Source organism: Crocodylus siamensis, chromosome 5 (assembly GCF_052110815.1).
Source record: "Crocodylus siamensis isolate JL-2025a chromosome 5, ASM5211081v1, whole genome shotgun sequence".
Lineage (NCBI taxonomy): Eukaryota > Metazoa > Chordata > Crocodylia > Crocodylidae > Crocodylus > Crocodylus siamensis.
Window position 1 is genome coordinate 66,634,831 of NC_143399.1, and position 24,104 is coordinate 66,658,934.

General features: G+C 42.8%; 1 protein-coding gene across 7 annotated transcripts in view; it reads left to right on the forward strand.

Annotated features, from left to right (window-relative positions):
- CAMSAP2 (calmodulin regulated spectrin associated protein family member 2) overlaps positions 1-24,104 on the forward strand; it is a 185,829-nt gene that overhangs the window by 155,725 nt on the left and 6,000 nt on the right. For 4 of the 7 annotated variants that reach the window (XM_090048725.1, XM_090048726.1, XM_090048728.1 and 1 more), the window contains 7 exons: positions 6,718-6,800; positions 7,363-7,432; positions 9,095-11,303; positions 16,335-16,471; positions 19,902-20,122; positions 21,185-21,284; positions 23,565-23,680. In XM_090048725.1, coding sequence (XP_089904851.1) covers positions 6,718-6,800; positions 7,363-7,432; positions 9,095-11,303; positions 16,335-16,471; positions 19,902-20,122; positions 21,185-21,284; positions 23,565-23,680 — 2,936 coding nt within the window. The remainder of the gene's footprint in view (positions 1-6,717; positions 6,801-7,362; positions 7,433-9,094; positions 11,304-16,334; positions 16,472-19,901; positions 20,123-21,184; positions 21,285-23,564; positions 23,681-24,104) is intronic. The other 3 variants (XM_090048727.1, XM_090048729.1, XM_090048731.1) reach the window with 1 other exon arrangement.

Sequence of the window (24,104 nt, forward strand, 5' to 3'; positions counted from 1 at the left end):
ACTAATATAGTACAAATACAATGTGAATAATATATATTTTAATATATTAGTTAATATTGTTGTTTTACTAGCATATATTTACCCCCTCAGGAAGACAGCAGGGTGCACTCTCTTGATTCTGACCAGCTTCATACGTGTTTGCTTGGAGTGTAGCACATGGACTCCCCACATGCGACTCTAGATCACCCCTGGGGATCAGGAACTGGTGGGCCAGTCTCTTCCCTTTTACCTTTCTTTTGATGGAAGCAGAGAAGGATTTCAGTTTGACATCCAGACATCCTATTTAATGCCTTTCACATTTCATTTAGGGCAACAGATTTATTGATTATGAATTTTGAACACAGGGGACAGTTAAATAATTAGGTATTTGATATACTCTCTTTATTTAGCTTACCCAGATAACTCTGTTCAGTATCTTTGTTGACTTACAGAAATCCCTGCATGTTGCAAGCAAGGATAAGATTTCTTTAAAATCATTAGGTACTACTGGTTTGATTCTCATCTTACCTGCACTGCTGTAAATCAGGATTAATTCATAGATTTCATAGACATTAGGGCTGGAAGGGACCTCGGGAGATCATCGAGTCCAGCCCCCTGCCCAAAGGGCAGGAAGTCAGCTGGGGTCATAGGATCCCAGCAAGATAAGCATCCAATTTACTCTTGAATTCTATCAAAAGCAATGGATTATATTAAGGTAAAGCCAGAATGTGAGTGAGGAGAACCTGAATCCTCATCTTCGATTTCTTTTTGAAAGTCCATAAGCTATTAGCAAATACCATCGCTGTACTTAAATAGTGTAGAGTTTCATTATGGGGTGAAAACTGAAGCAATACTAGCATAGAAAGCAATATATAACATGGTGTTTTCAAGGACACGATTGAAGCCCTTCCTGGTTTATCTCAGCTCAGGCAGAATCTTTTATGTATGATGCACAAATCCTTGTTAAAACAAATAGAATGTACTCATTTGGAAGAGAAGAAATTCTGTATGCACACATGATTTTGGCATCTAGACTGAGGAGTATTGACAGGGAGACTGAACAGAATTCCATTAATAGAAAACTCCTAAAAGAGCTAAAGCTCCAGATCTTAGTGGGCTATAGTTTATCATTACTGTTAGGACTCCCAATATAGCTAATGCCTGTGAGCTGCCACAACTGTGTGTTTTGTCATTTATGTGAAGTTTATAATGGTATCTCTGTTTCATGGAACAAGTTCAGAACAGAAGGACAAATCTTTGTAAGCCTCTAGTATAAAGAGGGATAGTGTATTGTCTGGGCTCATCATGGCAACAATTGTTAGTGTCTTTTTAGGAACAAGTTATCATTTTATGTTGAAATATGAGAGCAGTAAATGGTAAAGTAATTGTAAGATCTGTTTTTTATCCTGGAAAGATGCTGTACTTCATCACAAGTAAATAGATGCATAGACTGTAAGGCCGGAAGGGACCTTGGAAGATCATCAGGTCCAGCCCCCTGCACTAAGCAGGAAAGATAACTGGGGGTCAGATGACCCCAGCAAGGTGACTGTCTAGTCTCCTCTTGAAGTTTTCCAGGGTAGGTGATTGCACCACCTCAGGAGGGAGCTTATTCCACAGTCTGGACACCCTGACTATGAAGAAGTTTTTCCTAGTGTTGAGCCTGAATCGGTCTTCCAGGAGTTTGTGGCCATTACTCGTGGTTTTCCCCTCAGGTGCCCTGGTGAACGGTTGCTAACCAAGCCCTTGATGTACTCCCCTAGTGTAGCGGCAAGCTGCTACCAGGTGCCCTCAGCCTTTTTTTCAGGCTGAAGAGTCCCAGGTCCCTCAGCCTTTTCCTCATATGGCTTGCCATGTAAGACTCTGATCATATGGGTGGCTCTTTGGACTCTCTCAAGCTTGTCCGTGTCCTTATTAAAGTGTGGTGCCAAGAACTGGACACAGTACTTCAGCTGCTGTCTCACCAGTGCTGAGTAGACCGGAAGAATTACCTCCTTGGTTTTGCTGGAGATGCATCGATTGATGCATGCCAGAGTATTATTTGCCCTACTGGCTACAGCATCACGCTGCTGGCTCATATTCATACTGTGGTCTATTATTACCCCCAGGTCCTTTTCATTTGTGGTGCTAAATGAAGAGGATATAGGTTTATAATGTTAGAAAGCTGACACCTAGTGCCCAAATCACAGGCTTTTCTTAAGAGAACAAGGAGAGCAGGATTTAAGTGAGTGTATTTGCTTTGAATTGGGTAGGAAGTTTCACAGATTATCCCTGTGAAATTCCGTATGGATGATTTCTTTGTAAAGTAACGTATAGGCAATTGGAGTTTGAAATAGGCATTTCAACTGATTTCTACAGTAGTGGTACAACCTGCTGCCTTAGTGAGCTGCGGCCTAGAATTAATGCTAAAAGGGATCTTCAGCAATAACAGAAGAGCGATGTTTGTTTGTGCAATTTGTGTATGCCCACATGAAAAATGCTTATTTGTAAAAACATCCATGTTTTCCCACATTTCATAGTAGTGTCTTCTCATTCAAGTTTTTTTTTTTTTTTTTAGCAATGACCTTGTTAGTCTATGCTATGGATTATGCAAAAACAAATGATCAGTGACTTGCTGTTCCCTGAAGCAGATTTTGCCAGGGGAGCTTAACTGTCTTTTGCTAAATATGACTTCTTTTAATTAAACAAAAAGATTGTATTTTGTTGCAGTCATTACAATAAAAAAGGAAGTTTTAAGAATCCATCTAGATGTTTGTAATAAGATCAGTCATGTAGCATATAGGTATAACAAGGCAGCCCCTAACCCCTGTTATTTTGATTGAGAGTAAAGGTGGCATTATGTGGTTGTAAGACTGCTAGCAGCTTAAAATGGTGCCAACTACAAAGAGACAAGCAGCAGAAAGGACTTAGGAGTCCTAGCTTGAAGACCGTAACAAACTACCAACCACTTACCTGGAGAAGACATGAATATGGTAAGGTGCTGAGCTGCAGATGTCTATTTAAGTGGTGGCTTTGGCAGGGCTGTTGGGCTAATGAAACCTCCCTGGGCCCAGTTAAGAAAGCGGGTCTCATGTGACCAGAATGAGTGAAACCTGGTGCTCTATAAGCCTAGCTCTTGAGCCAGAGCAGGCATTTGGGCTCAGGACACGGGAGAGAGAAGAGCTCCCTGAAGTTTGCAGCAGAACATCGCCACTGGCATCAGCAGCACAGGGACATGGCCAAGTATCCAGGGTGCACAGGTAGCAGCAACTCCCGGTTCCTGCCATGATAATGATCATGTTTGCGGCCACATGGCTGCTAGAACCAGCTGCCTTTTTTTTTTACCTCTCACCCCCAAGTCACCACCAGGGGCAGTCCTTCTATTTGTCCTGCCCTCATAACACCACTGCCTGGCAGTCTTGGAGAAAGTGTGCTTGGAGGGGACCAAAGCTATGGGGGGGTTGGTGCCAGTCAACAAGCAAGAAACCTAGAAGGGATGAAGCCAGCTGAAAGTGATGGGAAGAGACTTAGGGAAAGGCGAACCTAGGCTTATTGCTAGGTTACAGGTAGACATAGGGAAGGGCCCTGGAAAGGACAACCCTAAGCTATAGGTGAAAATGGGGGATTGCCTAGGGAAGGGCAACCCCCAGGTTAGATGAACGTTGAGATGACAGCCATGAGGCATGGGGTAGCTAGTAAGGGGTGAATAGAGGCCACATGGGACACCCTGGTGAAGGTACTCTGGAACATTTCCTTCTACCAAGAAAGGTTGCCCCATGAACCACTCCAGGCATCCAGCAGATGATGCTGTGTTGCACAGAACTGAGGGTGGCCAGTAGGAGGGAATTTGAGCCCAGGGGCTACACTGGAGACAGCTGAGGTTGGATCAGGGGCCTGTGAAACTTGGGAAGGGCTGTGACTAGATGTGGCCATGGTACTATGTTATAGGGGATAGGCAGGCAGATTTATTTGGGTAGATGTTGATATCTTTTATCAGACTGAGTAGTTGAAAAAAAGTTCTTTGCAAACTTTTGGGGACAAGCACCCTTCTTCAGGCATTGGGAGACTCTGTTGTTGTTCTGAGATCTCCAAGGTAGGAAAGAAGCTGATGTTGATGGGGAAACAGGCCTTGGATAAACTGTGCAGGGCAGGGGCAGAGAAGCACTGAAGACTATGTTGAGGGGAAGAAGAGTCCTGAGGACTGTACCAAGAGGGAAAGCACATAAAGGGGCTTCTCTGACTTCTAAAGGCACCCCCACACCCCCCCGATCCATCATGACATTTAACATTGGCAGGCAGTAAATAGGATGTGCTACAGAGGCCAGAGAGCATAGCAAGCTAATCTGACAACCAAGGGGCAGCCAACTCCAGGGTCAGAGCCCCAAACCTGCTAAAGCAGGTAGCTGAAATAAAAGTAGTATATAAATAACCTCTGCTGAATTGAAGCATGATAATGTGTGTTTCTGAAACACACAACCAGCACATAGTAAGAACCTCAGCAAGAGAGATTGGAAATTTATCACTGAGACAAAAATGTGAAGACCAAGTTGTGACAGGCAAGGTTCTTTGGGTGAATCTGCTACCTTTTATTAGACTAATTAAATAGTTGGAAAATAAGATAATCAGATTCACCCAAAGAACCTTGTCTGCCTATGTCCTTAGACCAAAACAGCTACAGCCTATACCTCAAGATTATGTTGTGGAGTTCTCAATATCAAAGGATTTATTCTAATAGTGATTGAGGGGGGAAAAAAGCGTTTTCCTTGCTAGCAGCATAAATATGGGAAGCACAGTAGGAAGAGGCAACAACCTGTGATTAGGCAAGCTGCTTAACAGGGGGTTAACAGAGCAAACTGCTGACTTCTTCAGGCAGGCTTTTGCTCCCTGAGGAGCTCCTCTGCCAGTCCTTTCACATATTCCAGTTTTTAGGCAACAAATAAACCAAAACATAAAACAAAATGAAAACTCTTCTGCCCTCTCCTGGGTGATTTGAGGAGGAGCCCTTTGGCTCTGGCTCCCATCACGGCAGCCCGGCCCTATTTTTCATTCAGTTTCATTCAGTTTGCTTCTTCCCCTTCTCTTTACTCTTCTGGAAGATTTTTAAACTCTGAGCAGGACAGTCCCTGGCTATCCAAGGGCATTTTTACACATATAAGCACCACAGCACCAGGCACTTTGAAAGGTGCCCGGTTGTATACGTAGCAAAATACGTGTCAGCGCTGAGAAGGTGGTGGCTGTGCACTTTTGAACTAAAACATCTCAGAGGTGCTTTAGTTTAAAAAAATGCACCACTGCCATTCTCTCTGCACCACTTGTACAACTGAACGTGGCACAGCACAGTGCACATCAGCTTGCATGCTCCAAAGCGATAGATCCCTGACGCATCACAGGTGGTATATAAATGCCCCAGATGCCCTGCAGCCAGCCTCTCAACACGGTTGAGTGTTCCCTTTTAAAGGAAAAGACCACCCTGTTACATCCCTAGCTGCTGGCTAGTGGTGGACAGTTCCTTCCTCAGCAGCAAGGGCTGTCCCAGGAGCAGCCTAAGGGGTGCTGCTGCTACTGCAGTTGTCCACAACCAGCCAAGGGATTAATGGAGCAGCCACAGGGTGCTGTTCCTTCCTACTGCAGCTGCCTGATAGATGGATAGATAGATGACCTCCTGAGGTCCCTTCAAACCCTAACTTTCTATAATTTTATAGAGGAGGTCATCTAGTCCAGTCTCCTCCACAAAGCAGCTCCAGCCCCAAGTAGATCATCCCACCCAACCATATGCTGCTGGCAAGCAAGAAAATACAGTGGAACTGAGCCCTGGGATACCCACAAGCCCAGCCCCAGGTGCCCTAGAAAGGCAGACTGCACGCAGCCAGCTCCATCCCCAGCAGGCAGACTGCACCTGCAGCCCCAAATGAGGCAGTGTACACTGAGGTAGGCACTCCTGTCTTTCACTTGAGCCATGCACCCCAATTTCCAGCAGTTTATTTTTTGCAGGGGAAAAGTATGCTGCACAAGAAAACATGCTTTGGGAGTTTGGCTCCTTAAAAGCATGTTCTATCCTTCTAGTAATGTATTTGTCATTCAGATGCTAAAACAGCACAGGGATTATTAACTCGCTGAATTAATGAAGCCTTTCTGGATTAAAATACCTAGTTTAGGTCTTTTTCTTTGGATCAAACAAACCAGCATCTGTTGTATAGTATACTTAGCAGAAATAAAGCTAAGCTTTGTAACTAATGGTTCTGTAGTAAAAACTTTAGTTATAACTGCAAAGACATTAGCACAGATCACATTTTTGCCACCTCATGCATATAAATATTTGGACAGTTATGAGCAATTGCAAAAAGTAGTATATGATGATACTGTTCTTGCAACCTGTCCTGTAGGTGCTATCAGCTGTGAACAGCAAGACACAGCCTTTGTTTGTTTTTTGATTATGTATTTACAATCTGTCAAACCCATAGAAGTGACCTTTGTGAGAAAACATTAACATTCAATAAGTTAAAAGACAAAAGTTCTACTAATAAGACATTTTCTGTAGCCATTTATGAAAGCTGCGGAAGAACTCCTATTTAACTTCATTTTTTTTCTAAGGTGGCAATTCAAATACTTGTATTATTTCAGTTAATAGATTTATGTTTTTACAACAAATTCTCCTCCCTTATACAGAAATTTTTTTTTGTGCTGTCTCAGAATACAAATACAGCTGCATTTTTGCCGTGTATCTTGGAGATATTACATAATTTAATATGCTTTTCCTTGCAGTGTGGAGGGTCAAACTTTTACACCTCCTCATCAGCTTATGCCTTCTAGACATACACACCAACAGCCTTATTCATCTGCTCCAGGTAACAGCTTTACACCCAGGCTTGTTCAGTTGATTCTGTTTTATGAACTAAATTACATTCATCATATTAATATTCTTGTAAATATTCTTCATGAGGAATTATTGGCTTCATTGGGAGATTCACAGATGGAAGCTTAAGATTGGACCCATATTATTTTTTAAATAAGTGTACCTTAGTAAGTGCTTTTTGAAAAAAAAAAAAAAAATTGCCTCTATCCATTTAATGGAGCTTGGCTTCTGTTTTGACTCTGTGGAACATGGCTTGTACCCATTATTGTATAGCATAATGAACATTTTTATGGAGCAATAAAATTACCTTTATTTTCTAAGGGATGGGTATAGTGTGCACAGTGCACATTCATTAAAGTGATTGCTATCCTCTTGTTCACATTAAAGTAAAAAGCAATTTAAGCAAAACAAAACAAAATCAAAGCTTGATCACTTGCTATTGTATGAATAATTAAAGTAACTGATTTGTTATACTAATTTGAGCTCACTTTAAAATGTTTTTCCAAGTATTTCCATAAGTATTAACTTGGATACATTGCTTTAATTTCAATTAGGAGTTATTAGAAGGTCCACATCTATGTCATATATGGATGGGTATGTAGGAACTTGGCCCAAAGAGAAAAGGTGAGTAATCGTTGCATAGGAGGTGGCTTAAGAATTAATGACCTTTAGCTGGCATCATTTGGACTTTCAGTAGGCCTTTGAGAGAGTTCACCCAAGAGACTTGGAGAATCAAGTACTCAGAAAAAATAAAAGCAATATTGTGCATTAGAAACTTGCTAACAGAAAACTGAGCAGGAATAAATATGATTTTTCAGCATTTGCAAGAGATGGGAACTGCTCCAACATTTCGTAATGGATGAGTGATGTTAAATATACTTTATCTTTTAACAACATACTGTAGTTACCTGATTCTAAGATGACTTGCAATTTAAGATGAACTCCCCACAATAATTACATTCTGTATATGGGAAATTTTATATATTTGTTAAAATCTTTCATATATAGAATCTAATTATTGGAGCATCATCTTAAATGCATCTCCCTTCCTCTCCCACTGCAGCAGGGAAAGCAGTGCCAGGGAGGAGAGGCAGTAGGCAGGGAGGTGGCTGGCAGGGTGGCAGTGGGGAAAATAAGGCAGCATGACCTCTGCCTTTTGCCTTCCTCACACCTTACCCCCTGCTGCCTGTTCCACTTGTATCCCATGCTGCCTACCCCACCCGTCAGTTCACGCACACCCAGTACCTGCCCATACTGTTTTCACCCCTCACTCCTCCATGCCTATTCTCCTGCTTGTTCCTAGCTGCTGTCTTCCCTCTCCTGCTGCCTGTGCACCCCACAGCCTCTGCCTCTTTGCCCCATGCCCTGACCACTTACCCTCTAGCTCCCCTCCAAGCCAGGGTGTAGAATTGCTCCAGCTGCAGCCTGGTTATGCAGGTGTTGCAGCAGCAGCTCCAGTCGGAGCCCAGGCTGGAGCTGCTGCCACTGCTACTGTGCTGGGACTGAAGCAACCATGTGCTCTGTGTCCCTGGCTGCAGTGGGACTGGAACCAGGGGGCTAGCCAGTGGGGAGGAGGAAATGGGGTGGGGGTGGGGAGCACCTGCAGCTCTCACCCCAGCCCTAGGTCAGGGCTGAAGATAGAGCTGCAGCAGCTGCCTGCCCCACTGCCATCTTGTACTCCAGTCCAAGGTGAGGGTTTTTTCCCTCCCATATTAAATAAAGAAACTCATCTTGGATTCAAGTAAATACAGCAACTAAAAAGTGACAATAGAAGGCCATCTGGCCATCAGCTCAGGATAGAAAAGTACTATTATGTAGATCAGTACAAACAGGTTAGACTAGAAAGGGTATATGGTTTTATACTAAAGAATGTAAGCCAACTGCTAATTAGTAAGAGTTGGAAATAGACTTGCTGCTGTCAGAAACAGGATTAGAAGGACCACAGCTATGATCCAGTATGGCAATTTCTGTATTCCTCAAAGTTCTTGGGTTTATTCCAGATTGCCATTAATATTAATTTGTGTATGTGTGAAGTTAAGATGTATAAGATGCATAAGCATAACTTATTTAAAGTAAATGTAGTTTGAAGTAAAGGAAGGTATAAAATAATAAAAGAATATTGGATAAAATGCTAAATTGAATTAAATTTGCTTATTTGTAATATGTTGCTATCTTATTAAACTAATCCATTTTCATGAGTACTACAACTTTAGAAGAATATTTAAATGGTATATGATTTTTAAAAAATGTATATGAATTATGTTGTTTTATTTTCATCCCATTTAGATCATCAGTGCATGGAGTTTCCTTTGACATTTCTTTTGATAAAGAAAATAGCATTCAGATATCTACTCCAAATAGAGGAATTACTAGATCTGTTAGTAATGAAGGTCTTGCACAAAATAACACCCGCGTGCCCAAACACATTAGGAAAAATCTGTCCTTTAAGCCAGTAAATGGTGAAGAGGAAACTCAAGATATTGAAGAAGAAAAGGACATAGTATCTTCTACTGACCCAGAAGTCAGTGCATCTCTAAATACAAATCAAAGAAATGCCAATGAAAATAACCAGTACAGGCTTCCAAATGGAGCTTTGCAAAACAGGGCAATTTTAGATGATTTTGGCAATCAGATTGAGACCCCAAGCATTGAAGAAGCTTTGCAGATAATACATGACACTGAAAAATCTCCTGGTGTTATCCAGCCAGACCAAATAACAAATGGGTTCTTTCTTCATAACCAGGAAATGAGCATTTTTAACTCAAACATTAAACTAAATCAGCCTAGTCCTGACATCATCATAGACACAAAAGGTGCTCTGAGTCCAGTGACTGACAATACTGAGGTGGACACAGGAATACATGTTCCATCAGAAGATATTCCTGAAACTATGGATGAGGATTCTTCTTTGAGGGATTACACGGTGAGCATGGACTCCGACATGGAAGAACCATCTAAATTTCTTCAAGATTATGATGTACGAGCTAGTAACCAGAGAGAGCAATTAAGTCCCTGTCCAAGCTCAATAAGTACCAAATCACAAGCAGGCAGCAGTGCTTCTTCAAGCTCAGGAGTGAAAATGACCAGCTTTGCAGAGCAGAAATTTAGGAAACTGAATCATACAGATAGCAGAAGCAGTGGAAGCAGTTCGCAGAAAACTACCCCAGAAGGTTCTGAGCTGAACATTCCTCATGTAGTTGCTTGGGCTCACATACCCGAGGAAACACCCCTTCCTCAAGCAAGAGATACTACACAGTTGTTGGCCTCTGAAATGGTCCATCTTAGGATGAAACTGGAGGAAAAAAGGCGAGCCATTGAAGCTCAGAAAAAGAAAGTTGAAGCTGCCTTCACTAAGCAGAGGCAGAAAATGGGAAGAACAGCATTTCTGAACGTGGTGAAAAAGAAAGGGGATGGAATATCACCACTTCGAGAAGAAGCCGTAGGAGCTGAAGATGAGAAATCCTTCACTGAAAGTGGTAGACTGAAAGAAAAAGAAGCTCAAAAACCAGGTGAACGAACTAGTAAAACTATGGAGGTAATAAAGGAAAGCACTGAAAATTCTCAGTCCAAGACCCCTTCCACACCCATGGATTCTGAAAAGCAATGGAATTTGGCAAGTCCCTCAGAAGAAACTCTAAATGAAGGAGACATTTTAGAATATACAAAATCTATTGAAAAATTAAATTCTTCTCTACACTTCCTGCAACAGGAAATGCAACGCCTCTCCCTTCAACAAGAAATGTTGATGCAAATGCGGGAGCAGCAAGCCTGGGTTATTTCACCTCCTCAGCCTTCTCCTCAGAAGCAAATTCGAGAGCTTAAATCTTCATTGAGGCAAACAGGATCATCATCTCCCACTGCATCATTTTCCGTGGAATCTCCTCGCCCTACTCATCAATCCCCACAGTCTTCTAACAAAAAAAATGCCTCTTTTCCCATTAAGATGCAAAGGACTCCTAGGCCAAATGAACTGAAAATAACACCTTTAAATCGCACCTTGACTGCTCCACGGTCTGTGGACAGTCTTCCTCGTTTAAGAAGATTTTCTCCAAGTCAGGTTCCCATTCAGACTAGATCATTTGTTTGCTTTGGGGATGATGGGGAACATGTAGCTGAACCTCAGTTAAAGGGAAGTCTTTTGAAAGAAGTCAAAGCTAAAGAGGAAGTAGCAAAAGAAGAACCAAAACAAAAAGGGACTTTGGAGGCATGTGAACAAAAATCAGAAGAGAAGGAGCTCAAGCCTGTTGAATCTAAGGTTTCTGAAGTGTTATCTCAGCCAATCACAGAAACCGTCTGCCTCACACCAAATGAAGATCAGCTGAGCCAACCAGTTTTGCCAACTCTCACTCCTAAAACAGCTAATTTAATTGAAGTTTCCCTCTCGGATTTAAAACCACCTGAAAAGGCTGAAGTTCCTGTTGAGAAATATGAAGGTGAGAGTGATAGAGAGCAATTCGAGGATGACCAAAAAGTGTGTTGTGGATTCTTTTTTAAGGTAAGTGAACTAAAATGGTGCATGTTTGTTGGGCAAGTTATCTTTTTCCAAGGGGGCTTTTTAATTCAGAGATGGCACTTCAGTAACCACTGAGGTCAGTGCTTCAGAGTGCTGTGATGTCCTTGGTATTTGACTCTCAAACCTTCACTGCTCATGCTTGCTTTGGGACCATTGGAGCTTTCATAGCAATTTTGAATACAGAAGATCTCTTCAAATTAAGAGTGTTTGAAAAGGTGTTTCAGAATTATTGGAGGTCAGGAAAATGTTTTAATGAATGTAGATTTATTTTTTTTACCATAAATTATTAATATGCACACTTAATAAGCTGCCTACCTCTCACTTTATCCCAGAATTGTAAATAAGATCTTGGAAATTTCTCCTTAGAGTACCTGTCGTCTTAGAGTTTATTATAAAAGTGGCATATTTTTATGTCTGTTTAAAAAGATAAGACGGTGTACTAGAATATTTCTATTTAAGCAGAATTTCAGTCACTGTGCTTTTTGTTTTATTTTGTGGTGTTGTTTTGTTGGGTTTTTTAAAGGTAGTTTGAATGCTAGAAGCTAACAGTGTGTTGAATGCAGGCTTCAAAGCTTTTCTTGGAGGTCAAAAGATTTTGCATTCCACTGAGTCATATATCTAAAGCAGGGGCAGCAAATTATGGCCTTTGGGCTGGATCTGGCCCATCAGGCTATTTCATCCAGCCCATAGGCAGGTGCCTACCAATTCACTGTATCCAGCCTGACCCCAGGCTGCCCCTCCGGTAGTCACATGGGGCTAAGCCCTGCTCACTCCTACAGGGGCAGTGCACGCTCTGCTCCCACCCTTGCCCATGGGATGGCCCTGACCTTGGCCCTGCAGGTGGAGAAGTGGCGGTAGATGGGAGAGAGGCAGTGGCGGCAGGCAGGGAAAGCGGTGGTGGTGGCGGCAGCAGGGGCAACTGGCAGTGAGTGGGCGGAGGGCTGGGAGGGGACTTCAGGAAGGGCAGAGGGCAGGCAAGAAGGTAGGGAAGTAGCAGGGGGAGGATGGCAGCAGTGGTGGGCAGGGACAGAGGGTAGGAATGGTGGCAGTGGTGGCGATGGATAGTGGGAGTGGTGGTGGCGGCAGTGGCAGAAGTGGTGGTGGTAGGCAGGGGTGAAGCAACAGCTGGCTGGGAGCATGGGGCCTGCGCCGGTGCCCTGGGTGGGGACCTAGGGTGGAGTGGCAGGAGCATGGAGCTTAGGCCAGCAGGGGTGTGGGGTCTAACCTGGCTTCATCACACAAGGCTCACATGCAGTTCCCACGTTCTCCACCCAAGCTGCGCACACCTTTGGGGGAGATGCATGTGATGGAGCTGGCGGCCCATCCAAGCTCACTGCTATGCACAGTTTATGGGGAACAGTGGGGAGCTCTGCGCTATGGAGCTAGGCCAGCTCTGCCCCTCTCCCTGCCATCCCAGCTGAGCCCCGTGACCTGCACTGCTGGCTTCATCGCACTGGACTCAGGCATGTGAGACCCGCGCAGTGGAGCCAGAAGAATCCTGTGCCCTAGCTGGCCCAGGCTCTGTGCTCCTGCTGCTCCACTCCAGGTCCCCACCAGCCCCAGGGCACTGGTATGAGCCCTGCACTTCCACCCAGCTTGCCATGACTGTGCACTGCCAGGGGGCATGTTTGTAGGGAGGGGCCTCACATCTACAGCCCCCCACGGATCCCCCTCAGCCATCCTCTGCCTGCATACACCCCACAGCCCCACCACAAACCCCATACACACTCGCACATCCCCCACAAACTCACTCACTCGCAATGCATAGGGGGTACACATGGGTGTACATGCACCCCCGAGATTGGCAGTGTACCCCCTTTGATCAGCTGCTACCAGTGCTGCTAATGGTGCCTGTGGGCAGACGCTTCCTGCCCCCCCCCCACTGACACTGCTGCAGCTGCCACGGGCAGTCACTGTGCCCCCCCAGTCTCCAGGAGCACGCATCATTCATGCCCACACCCCACATACCCACACAAACACACGTGCACATACCTGCCAATCCATACCCCCCTAACCTCCCCAATATACAAGAATAAGACTTCATTTTGAGGTATTATGCAATCACCTCTATATACACAATGCAAACATACAAATCAGGGCAAAATATGTTTTGAAGTAAAATTAAAATAAGTTATTGTAGATGTTTGATTTTTAATATATAACTTGGGGGGAGGGGGTGTTTCTGGTTCCAAGATGGCAAACCCCCTTCCCAAAAGGAGTACTTCTGGGGGTAATGGGAGGGACTTCTGGTAACAAAGGTCAGGGGTTTGTGGCAGGACTTCCGGTGCCAAGATGATGACTGGGGACAAGGCACCTGTCAAGGGGAGGGGCTACCCTTGTGGCCCTTGACAGCTTGCCAAAACTCTTTAAGTGACCCTCCAGCCAAAATAATTGCCCACCCCTGATCTAAAGTGGTCTTAAACTAGGATTGCCTTATTTTCCATGAAAACAGTTTTAGCATATGCTGTTCCCCCTTCTTTTTTTTTAAATTCATTAGTGGTATCTCTGTTCTGCATCTAGTATAGGCAGAAGTTAAGGCAGGGTGGCACCTTGGCTACTAAATGTTCCAGAGAGACATGAGCTTTCATAGACAACAGCCTACTTCCTCTGAGGCTATGACTGGACTTGCAGAAATAAAAGGTTTTCAATAGAGAAGAATTTAAATGCAAAGGAAAAGGGGTTGGGGAGGGGTCATTGCTGAAAGAGACAAAAAGTGAGTTGGAAAAAGTCAGTAGGATAAACAAAGTAATTAATACATTGGGGGCATAGAAATAAACAGCTGGAGCATTCCTCCCTCCTCCCCTGCCCCCCCTTTCCACCATTACCCTCAATCAAACGGTGCTGCTTCATGTTGGCTGCATCCTAAACTGGAAGCAACATAGCTTCCAGGGTTGCTGGAACCAGGGCACAGGGTTAGTTCATACCTCCATTTAGCATCTGATGAAGTAGAGTGGCTTACTAAAGCTTATGCCTCCCTTAACTAATTAGCCTCTTAGGTTCCCCCAAACCTCACCTGCTTGATTCTAATTAACTGTCCCAGAGCACTTTGTAGGTGTGTGTACACTGCTTCCAGTTCAGGGGGTATCCTGCAAAGAGCAACACAGCATGTTTGAGGGCACAACAGCCTGCCACAATAAATTAACTATCTAAACATGTCCTTAGAGAAATAATGGCAAATCATACCATCTCCTGTGTTCTTAATGTTCCCTAAATCCACCAGTTGGAAATGCGTTGGAATTATTTGCATTCATGTGATGTGGGGGGTTTTTTGTTTTGTTTTTTTTACAGTAACTAGAGATAAAATCAAATTAAAATGTTTAAATTTGTCAGAAAAGGTAATATTACATGGTTTTTCTTTTTTTTTATTCTGCCTTTTATGCTGTTCATCAAATCTTTTTTGAAACTGTGAAATATACAGGGTTGAGGCCAACTTGTTTGTTTCTTTTGGTTCACAGCCTCTTGACTTATGAAGGCTTTGCTTTGTTGATTGCGATTTCACATGTGCATAAAGTTTGGAGGCCTGTTTGCATAATATCTTACTTTATAGTTTTGTCTTCCTTACCTTCCTTCTGCCTGCTGACAACCTTTGCTGATATTCCAGATCCTGGAGTAGCTATAAAATTGTGACTTTTGAGTGACAAGTCACTTTTATGCAGATAAACTGCAGAACTTCGAATGTTTTAAGTGCATTCAAGGAAGTTTCTAAGAAATCAGTATAGGCCTAGTTAGTCTTCTGATGTTATTCTACCTATGCAGCACTCTACATGTGCAAAAAATTGTATGGACATTAATAGTGCAGTAGTAAAATTTTTAAAATACTTAAGTTCCTGCTGTGTGTATGTGTGTATAATATTTTTAAAAGTCAAGAGAAATCTGGTGAATTTTGTGCCTGCTCTTTAGTGATGGATCATCTGTGAAGCAGGCAAAAAGCAAGTCACTTTCCATATACGCTGGGGTGCTCAATCCCTGGCCAGGGAGTTAGATCTGGCCCATGGAGCCATGTCATCCATTTCTCCAGGTTCCCCATGGATCTGAAAATTTGGCAGCAGGGGAGTAGTGACAGTATCAATTTCCACTCCCCCCACTGCCAAATTTCTGGACCAATGAAGAGCCTGTCAGGCCAGATAGCATGGTTCTACATGCTAGATAGGGCATGCAGGGCCTGATCCAGGACCTGACTCTGCAAGAGATCCTTCCCTAGAACCTGCCCCATACCACTTATTTAGCCCATGGTGCAAAGCGGTTGAGCACACTGCCATACACAGTTGTCAAAGCTTCCAGGATCCTCAGCTCCATTGTACCAGCCTGGCAGGTTAGGTCCTTGGCAGCCTTGTCTGGTGGGCTTATGGGAAGCTGGGAGCCTAGAAGCTGCAAGGCTCCTGGCTCTGGGGTAGTGAGGTGGTAGCTGGGCTTGTGGGAAACCAAGCAGGTTCATCAGGAAAAAAAAAAAAGCGAGATGGAAATGTTGCCACAACTTTGAAGTGGAAAATTCCAACAAAAATTATTTTGTTGACATCTTAGCTGATCTCTGAGCTCCTTCTAATATAAGCTGCTGTGGCTCAGCATGGAGGTAGCAGCAGATGTCCTCTAAACACCGGCAACATGCAGAGCATATATAGGGGGAGCACATGTCCCTCCTGAGATTGGCCGTCACCAGCCTGGGAGTGGGGGCACCAAGAGAAGCCCTAGCAACACTTCTGGCTTTGCTGCTGGCACTTCCGGTTTTGCCACTAGTGCTTCTGGGGTTGGCGATTGACCCCTAGTGTCATCTTGTTATAAGGAAGGTGTAAATTCTTATTTTTATTAACTGAATAATGTCTGTGTATACCAGGAGAAGCGCGAGGTCTTGAGTTTGGTTTGGTAGAGGAAGATGCTTAAAAGTTTTTTCAATATAATTAGTAGGTTATAAACAGTCTTAAAAAAGAGATTTTTAATGACTTGAAGTAATTCAGCTACAGTATCCAAATGCTCTAAAATCTTTAGACCTTTTTCCTTCTGACTTGTTGCTGCTAGGATGATCAAAAGGCAGAAAATGATATGGCAGTGAAACGGGCAGCATTGCTGGAAAAGCGGTTGAGAAGAGAAAGAGAGACTCTACTACGAAAGCAGCAGCTGGAAGCAGAGCTAGAGCATAAGAAGGAAGAAACAAGGTAAAACTAATTGCACATGCTGATTACAACATAAACAAGGATAACGTGGAAAACTCTACTGTTGCTAAAAATGTCAGTGGTATATCAGAAATACTGATCAAAATGCAGTGTGGCCACTGTTTCCTGTTTTATACAGCAAACCTCTTTCTCCATTGTAAGCCCAATACTTTTTATTTAATCTTTTCCTTAAACCGATTTAAGAGAGATTTGCTGTTGGCAAGGTTAGTGAAAGATTATCTTCTGTCCTGTGTGTATATTCATAATCCCACTTAAATTAAAAGATATTTAAGTATTTGAGAGTAGAATATGAGCCATAGGGCTTGGGAAGACAACACATCTGCACTGACATAACTTATCAGTTCTGTATGGCAACATGAATTACTCCAGAATCCAGAGCAGACTAAATACAGGTATCCCAGTGTAGCTATATGTATTGGGTGGTAATAACACCTTAGTCAGGGACCAGATAATAGCCTTGTTCACATTGAGTAAACAGCTATATTGAGTTAAATTGCAGATGGACATCACCTACCCCATTGTATTTTGCAGCATTATAGTTTTACCTCTGATTTGTCCTGGGATAATTTTACACTGGATTCAAGTAAGTTGCACCAGTTTAGGGCTAAATATCATCTATCCATTCCTTTTATTTACACAGTATAATCAGGATTTGCAGTAGTGTTACTCACTGCATTTCCAGACTCAGGCACAGCTTCCCAATCCAGTATTAAAGTAATTTGGCAGGCTCTTCCTTGGTGTAAATTGGTACCATTCAATGGCTGAAGACATGACCCTGGACTTTGTTTTCCTTATAAAATAAGGTACATCTTCAAAATTTTATAGTGCAAATAAAGGTAGATTCTCAGCACTGAAGTGGGAAAAAATAAAAAGTCCAGATTTAAATAATTTGAAGCATAGTGTTACACTATGACACAAGGGTTTTAAAATCTGTCAGAAAAAAGTGAATAAGCCAAAATTGAAAGTTTCGCTCCTTCTAGTCCAGTGTTTTCCCCTGATCCACTAAGTTCAGATCCCTGCATTCACAAGCAACCACTTATCATTGAGTCCTTAAAGCATATTTTACAATTCCTCAAACAAGTGCCGTGATCACAGAGCCTATTTCAAAACTGAAAACACTGCCACATGCCATAGGTAGAAGTCGGGAGAGGCCAGTGCCTTGTTACAGCAATGGCAGAGAAGTAATTTGACTCTGTGTTAGAACTGTATATATAAATGAAGGCTTACTATTGCTTTTACAGTGGCACTAGTATATCCTTGTCTCAACTGAATAGACCTTTCTTAGTGCATCCTAGAATTAAATTAGCCTTGGCAGCTCATAGTAATCCTCTGATTAAGCAGTGCACTAGGTCCCTCTCTTGCCAACTCTATAAGCCCCCATCTTAGACTAGTCTAAGTCAGGGGCATCCAACCATTTTGAATGTGAGGCCAGATCACAAACTTTTTATCACCCAGTGGGCCGGCGAGCCATATTCAAAGACCTCACAGGAAGTAGTATCACATCAGGAAGTGATGTCATGTGACCTTTGACACCAATGAAGTTGCAGGAAGTGACAATGAAATGGGTCTGGAAATGTGGTTTAAAATCCAATATAAAAGCAAGATTGAAATAATACCAAACACTTGACTAAAATAAACACTTTCACTCTACTCATTTCTCAATGAATGAAAGAAGCATAATGCAAGTTGACGGATCCAATGTGAGATATCAGCCAGATTGGAAACTAATCAAAGCAACAAAATTATGGGCATTTTTGACAATAATCTTCAAGGAGATTTACTTTTACTGAATTAATAACTTGTTTGTAACACATCTTTAACAAGTAGTAACAAGTTGAACCCCCAATCCTGTACAAAAAGAAACAGAGGCAAACACAATCCAAACACGGGATGGTATTTTTACAGCTCTGGTGCCTGGCCGGCCTGGTGCCATGCCTGGGTTGACATGAGGCTGCAGGAGCTGCTTGGCTACAACTAGGTTGACCTGGTGCTGGAAAAGCTGTGGAGCCAGGCCAGGGTTGATATGGTGCTACAGGACCCACCTGGGTAGAACCAGGTCCGCACTGGCCAGGAAAAGCAGCATGCAGCTGAAGCCAGCTTCCCATTGTGCTGCTGAGGATGAGAGGAGGCTGGCCAGGTCTCCACTGGCTGGCAGAAGCGGTGGCGGAGCCGTGTGCTGCTTGGGACTGACCGGTGCAGACTCGTCCTGTCCTGAGTGGCACACAGCTCCGCCACTGCTTCTGCTGGCCGGTGCAGACCAAGCCAGGCTTCTCCCATCCCTAGCAGCACATGAGAAGCCTGGGGGGAGACTGGCCGGTGGAGCAGGCGCTGCCTTGCTGTGGGGCAGGGCAGGGCAGTGGGGCTGGCTTGAAGTGGGTGGGTAAGGAGGCAGGTGCGGGCCGGCAGTGCCAACAGCCACTGCTTAGCCTTCCACGTGGGCCACTCTGGCAGCACAGGGCACAGGCTAGGGGCAGGAGCACGGGCACTCCCGCACATTCATCTTCCCTGCCAGTGAGCAGCGTGTCCCAGGCCTGCAAGCAGAGCTGCTCCTCCGCCACCTGGCGGTGAAGTCCTCCCATGAAGGCTTCGTCCTGTGCCTGCCCCGAGCTCGTGGCACTGGCTGCGGCTGCCTGGGTGAGCACCGGCTCCTCGGGGCGGGTGGGGCCGCTCAGCAGTTGGAGCCAGTGCTGCCCCCGGCTGGAGAGGGGTCCATCCCCATGAGGGACCCAGCCGCGCCGCGCTGACGCAGCGTGTGGGAACCTTGTCCCTTCCCCAGCCCTTCAGCAGCCATTAGGAAGCTGCTGAAGGGCTGGGGGAGGGACAAGGGGTGGGAACGAAAGTAAACCGTGTTTACTTTCGTTTCCCATCGCAGCACCGTGGGCTATAGAAAGTGCCTCAGCAGGCCGCATGACGGCCTGCAGGCCATGTATTGGACAAGCCTGGTCTAAGTTCATGATGTTACATTTCATGTAGTTTCATGTTTACTCCGAGGTTTTATAAATTTTTTCTAAGATGTTCTGGCTCATCTCCATATTGGCAGTGCCCCCCAGCTTAATGTCTTCTACAAAATTCATAAGCACACTTCTAGTTCCTGCACCAACATTGCTGATGAAAATGTTAGGCAAGACAAAGCCCAGGATGAATCTTAAGAACATCACTAGTAGCCACTTTCCAAGCTGGTAACTTACCTTTCAACATAATCAACTACTTTCTCAAGAGGCATGATGTTGGAAGCTATGCTTAATTGTAGATAGATTGGGTCTTACTTCATTGTCCTTGTCTAAGAAGTTATTCAGTCGTCATTCTGTCCTAGAAAGTCAGTCATCCTGTCAAATAAAACCTTGTTTTATTTTGTTTATGTCCATATCTTTTATTTCTTTCAAAGTTTTCTGCTTAACTGATGTTTTCTTAGGCGCAAGACAGAGGAAGAACGTCAGAAGAAAGAAGATGACAGAGCACGCAGAGAATTCATTAAGCAAGAATATATGCGACGGAAACAGTTGAAGCTTATGGAGGAGATGGATACTGTAATAAAACCACGCCCACATTCATCTAAACAAAAAAAGCCACGTCCAAAATCAATTCATAGAGATCATATTGAGTCACCCAAAACTCCGGTCAAAGGTCCACCAGGTAACACACGTCAGTGTTAGAAAGAGTCTGTTCATTCTAAAACACCAGCTTGATTTGCCCTACTAACCGAAATGTGCATCGATTAGCATCATATGCTAAACTGATGTACAATTTTTGAAGTTGCATGTGATTGAACTGGGCTAATAAAAGTAAAACTTTCAAACAGCAGTTAAAAGATGACAAATGTTACTGACTTACTATGCGTGCATGCATATAAGAACAAACAGATGTCTGCTAGATGAAAACCAGCTGAAGCACCAATGTATGTGATTTGTATTGTGCGCATCCATGTTTTCTTCCCAGCCACTAACCTCTTCTTGCACCTGTAGAGTTAAGAATGAGTAGAACATTTGGGAGATAAAGATTGATAATTAAATGGTGACTGTCAGGTAAGAACCCTTAAGCTGCTGCTTTAACATAGACAGAACTAAAAACTAACAGCAAAGTTTCCTTTACACTTCGACGTTTTTTCTTATGTCTACTTCATTTGGTCCTTTTACTGCATGTGTGATCTTATGGAAAAGTTCTCTGCATTGTTAGTGTTAAACTATTTTACGATTTCAAAGAAAGTATTCAGAATTTACAGTTAGAGGAAAGAAAGGAGTGTAGTTACTGATGTTTTTAGCAGCAGACTTTCAGTAACCTTTATTCTGCCAGGAATACTCTGCTAACTCTGCTCGCCACCTCATTTCAGTGCAATTTAAAATACCCCTTGTAATCCATTTAATAATAGGAAATTAATGCCTGTGGATTTTGACCTGCTATATTGGTGCTGTTTAACTTTTAATCGCTTAGGTTGCCCATGATCTAACTCCATATTTTTACATCAATGCTACTATGTTTCAGAAGATCCCAAATTCATATAATAATTGTTTTTTTGGCCCCGTGTCTGCAAATACAAAGTTAGCATGCCACATATGCATGCAGGTATATAATTTATAGGAGCAAAAGACTCATTTACAAATATTCCTGCCAATTACTTATGCTGGTGTTGAGTCTAATGAACAGACTCTTTGCTATTTGCCCACATTTTTATAAATTTTAACTTTGTTTTTTATCCAGGTTCACAACTTTATCGTGTTTTTTCAGTATCTAGTCTTTCTTTGGCATCCCTGAATACAGGAGACAATGAAAGCGTGCAGTCGGGCAAGAGAACACCAAGGTAAAACTGCAATACCACTTTCATGTAACATTAATCAGTATTTATTCATATAAAATAAGCCTTCCTGATTGTGTATCAGAATGCTTAAAGACAGCCAGTCCTTACATCCTCTGTGCAGTCTGTTTAGTTCATGTGTTTGAGTTTGTCACAACCTGTAGAAACTTTGTTCGCTTCTTGTGATCCCCTGTGTGTTGTGTAGTCCTTAATTTTCTTTTCTTTTTTTGGCAACGTTAATGAATTGTTCTTTTCTTAATAATACAAAAGTATCAGAAGCTCAACAAAACTTCATCCTCGGCTGAACATCAGAATATTTTTTTAGTTAGAAACCAATTTATTGTTTTTATTTTGAGAATGATATAACAGTCAGCATTATCTAGAAAAGTCATAAAATTGTATTAGGAGTGAGGATAAAGGAGAGAAGGAAAAGTTACATACTTATGGGTCTGATCAAAAATGAGTTAATGTGTTGCTTAATTTGTCAGGTGCTCATTGTCAGGTGCTTGATTCTGTTTGAGAGGGGATATACTGTAATTAGGGACATAATTTGTGGTCTTTACTGCCAGGAGCTAAAGGTGCTGACTGGCCGGGAGACACGAAGGACAACAGATAAGATGGCGGCTGCCTCCTCATCCTTCCTCCCCTTGCCAAGACCTCTCCACCAATTAGCACAGAGAGGGAGGGTGGCACAAGGGGCAGCCTGCAATCAAAGTAGTGGCCACCCTCTTGTCCCTCCCCCCAGGGCCTCTATGCCAGTCAACACTGAAGGGTGGGGCCACACAAAGGGGAGCCAGCCATCAAGATGGTGGCTGCCCTGTCTTCCCTTTCTGCCCCGCTCTCCCACCAGGGTCTCTCCACCAATCGGCAATGAAGGGTAGGGCTGCATGAAAGGCAGCTAGCAATCAAGGTGGCGGATGCCCTCTGGTCCCTTTTCCCCCCCAGCCTTCTCTGCCAATCTGTGCCAGCAGGTGGGGCTTCTCTGCCAATCAGTGCTAAGGGGCATGGCTGCAGCAAAATGCCTGTAAAATTGGCTCTGCACACTGCAAGTCAGCTGCAAAAAACCCTTTGTGCTGCAATTTAGGTAGGTCCCTAGCTATAATTCTGTGCAGCCAATATGTGGAAGGGAAAAACCCATCTATACTGATTTTATTTAAACTAGATTAGCTGCTATTGTGTTCTTGTACTTGTGCAAAGCCCAGGTATAAGTGTGTTGTAACTAATGTAAAAACTGGACTTCTACCAGTGCAGCCTACTATGACTTCAGATTTGATTCAGAGCTCTGAATTCCTAAAAAGCTATAAAATCTAGTAGAATTCGTTTAAAGGCATATAATTTATAGGACGCTTAATAATAATATACTGCAAGTTTGGATTCCCATAATGTTCCTCTCTTCCTCATGTCAAAGATTTGTTTTTCCTTTTCCGATACTCCTGCGTACTTCATACAAAAGCTGAGAATGTACATAAAATAAGATGGATGGGGTTTCATTAAGAATTTTACCAGATGTCCACTGAATGTGTCCAGAAATTATTTTTTAAATTATTTTTATTCTTAACTTCTTATTTAAATAACTAAGCAAGATTTTTCCTGGCTGGGACAGTTTCCATGGCAAGTTTCAAACTTGATCTATTTTTGCAGCAGCCCCCTTCAAAGAAAATTTAGAGTTTATTTTAACTTTTAAAGAAAATTATGTAGCTTTACAGGATTTGGTCACACTTTCCAACCACGAACATTTGAATATTTTCAGCCTCAAAGGTTGATGTTTTTGAAAGCAAACGTTTATCATAAAAATTGTTTTATAATCATAACACTATAGTAGTCATCACAGGGAACTGCTGTAATAATATCAAAAGTAGTAATGAAGGAACATTTACTTGTAGTTTATCATCATGTCCAAGAGCAAGCTTGCGCTCTATAAAGTTCTGCCAAGTTTTGCTAGTACATTTATAAAGGATTAACGCTTCCATTTAGTAAGACGATTATGCATGCTAATAGACTTAATCAGAACTCTTTCCCTGGTATGCTGCCTGAAAGTTACTCTTCCTCCTCTTCAGGAATATAATCTTGAACCATTTTTATTAAAACATTCAGAAGATACATGTGAAGAGCTACTCCTGTTTTGGACCTAAAACGTATAATGCAAATCCTTCAGTCTTCTATCTTAAAGGCATTTTAATTTTCTTTTTATGTTGAAAGGCGTCTCGGCTGAAAATATAGGGAATTTTCTCTTAAATGTGATCTGCTCAATCCTGAAAAGAAAACATATTTTTACAAAATATTTAGGTCTGAGTCTGTAGAAGGATTCTTATCTCCAAGTCGCTGTGGTAGTCGCAATGGGGAAAAAGATTGGGAAAATGCATCTACAACTTCTTCAGTGGCTTCTGCTACGGAATACACGGGTCAGTACCGGTAACATTCATGGGGAGTGCTAAAGTGTAAGAAGTAACTAAAGATTCTTATTAGAGATTCAGAATTTATCTCCTTTTTAAAATGATATAATTTAAAACAACATAAATGGTAGTGAAAATGCAATGCATTAAACTACCAAAATCAACTACACATTTAGGCTCCAATTCACCAAATGCTCAAAAGTAACTTTATGCATGAGTCATTTTTCTATACCTTTCCACTAACATTTCTGTAGTAACAGGTGAGAAGAGAAGAAAACATGGGATCAGTCTAGAACCAAAGACTTAAGAGAACGAACAACGAGCTTTACAGGGAAAAATCTGTTCCATAAATTTTTTAATGTAAAAGGAAATGAAGAATTCTTTTTTTATGCTAACAGTACACTATTGTTTGCATCGTGTTTAAAAAAAAAAG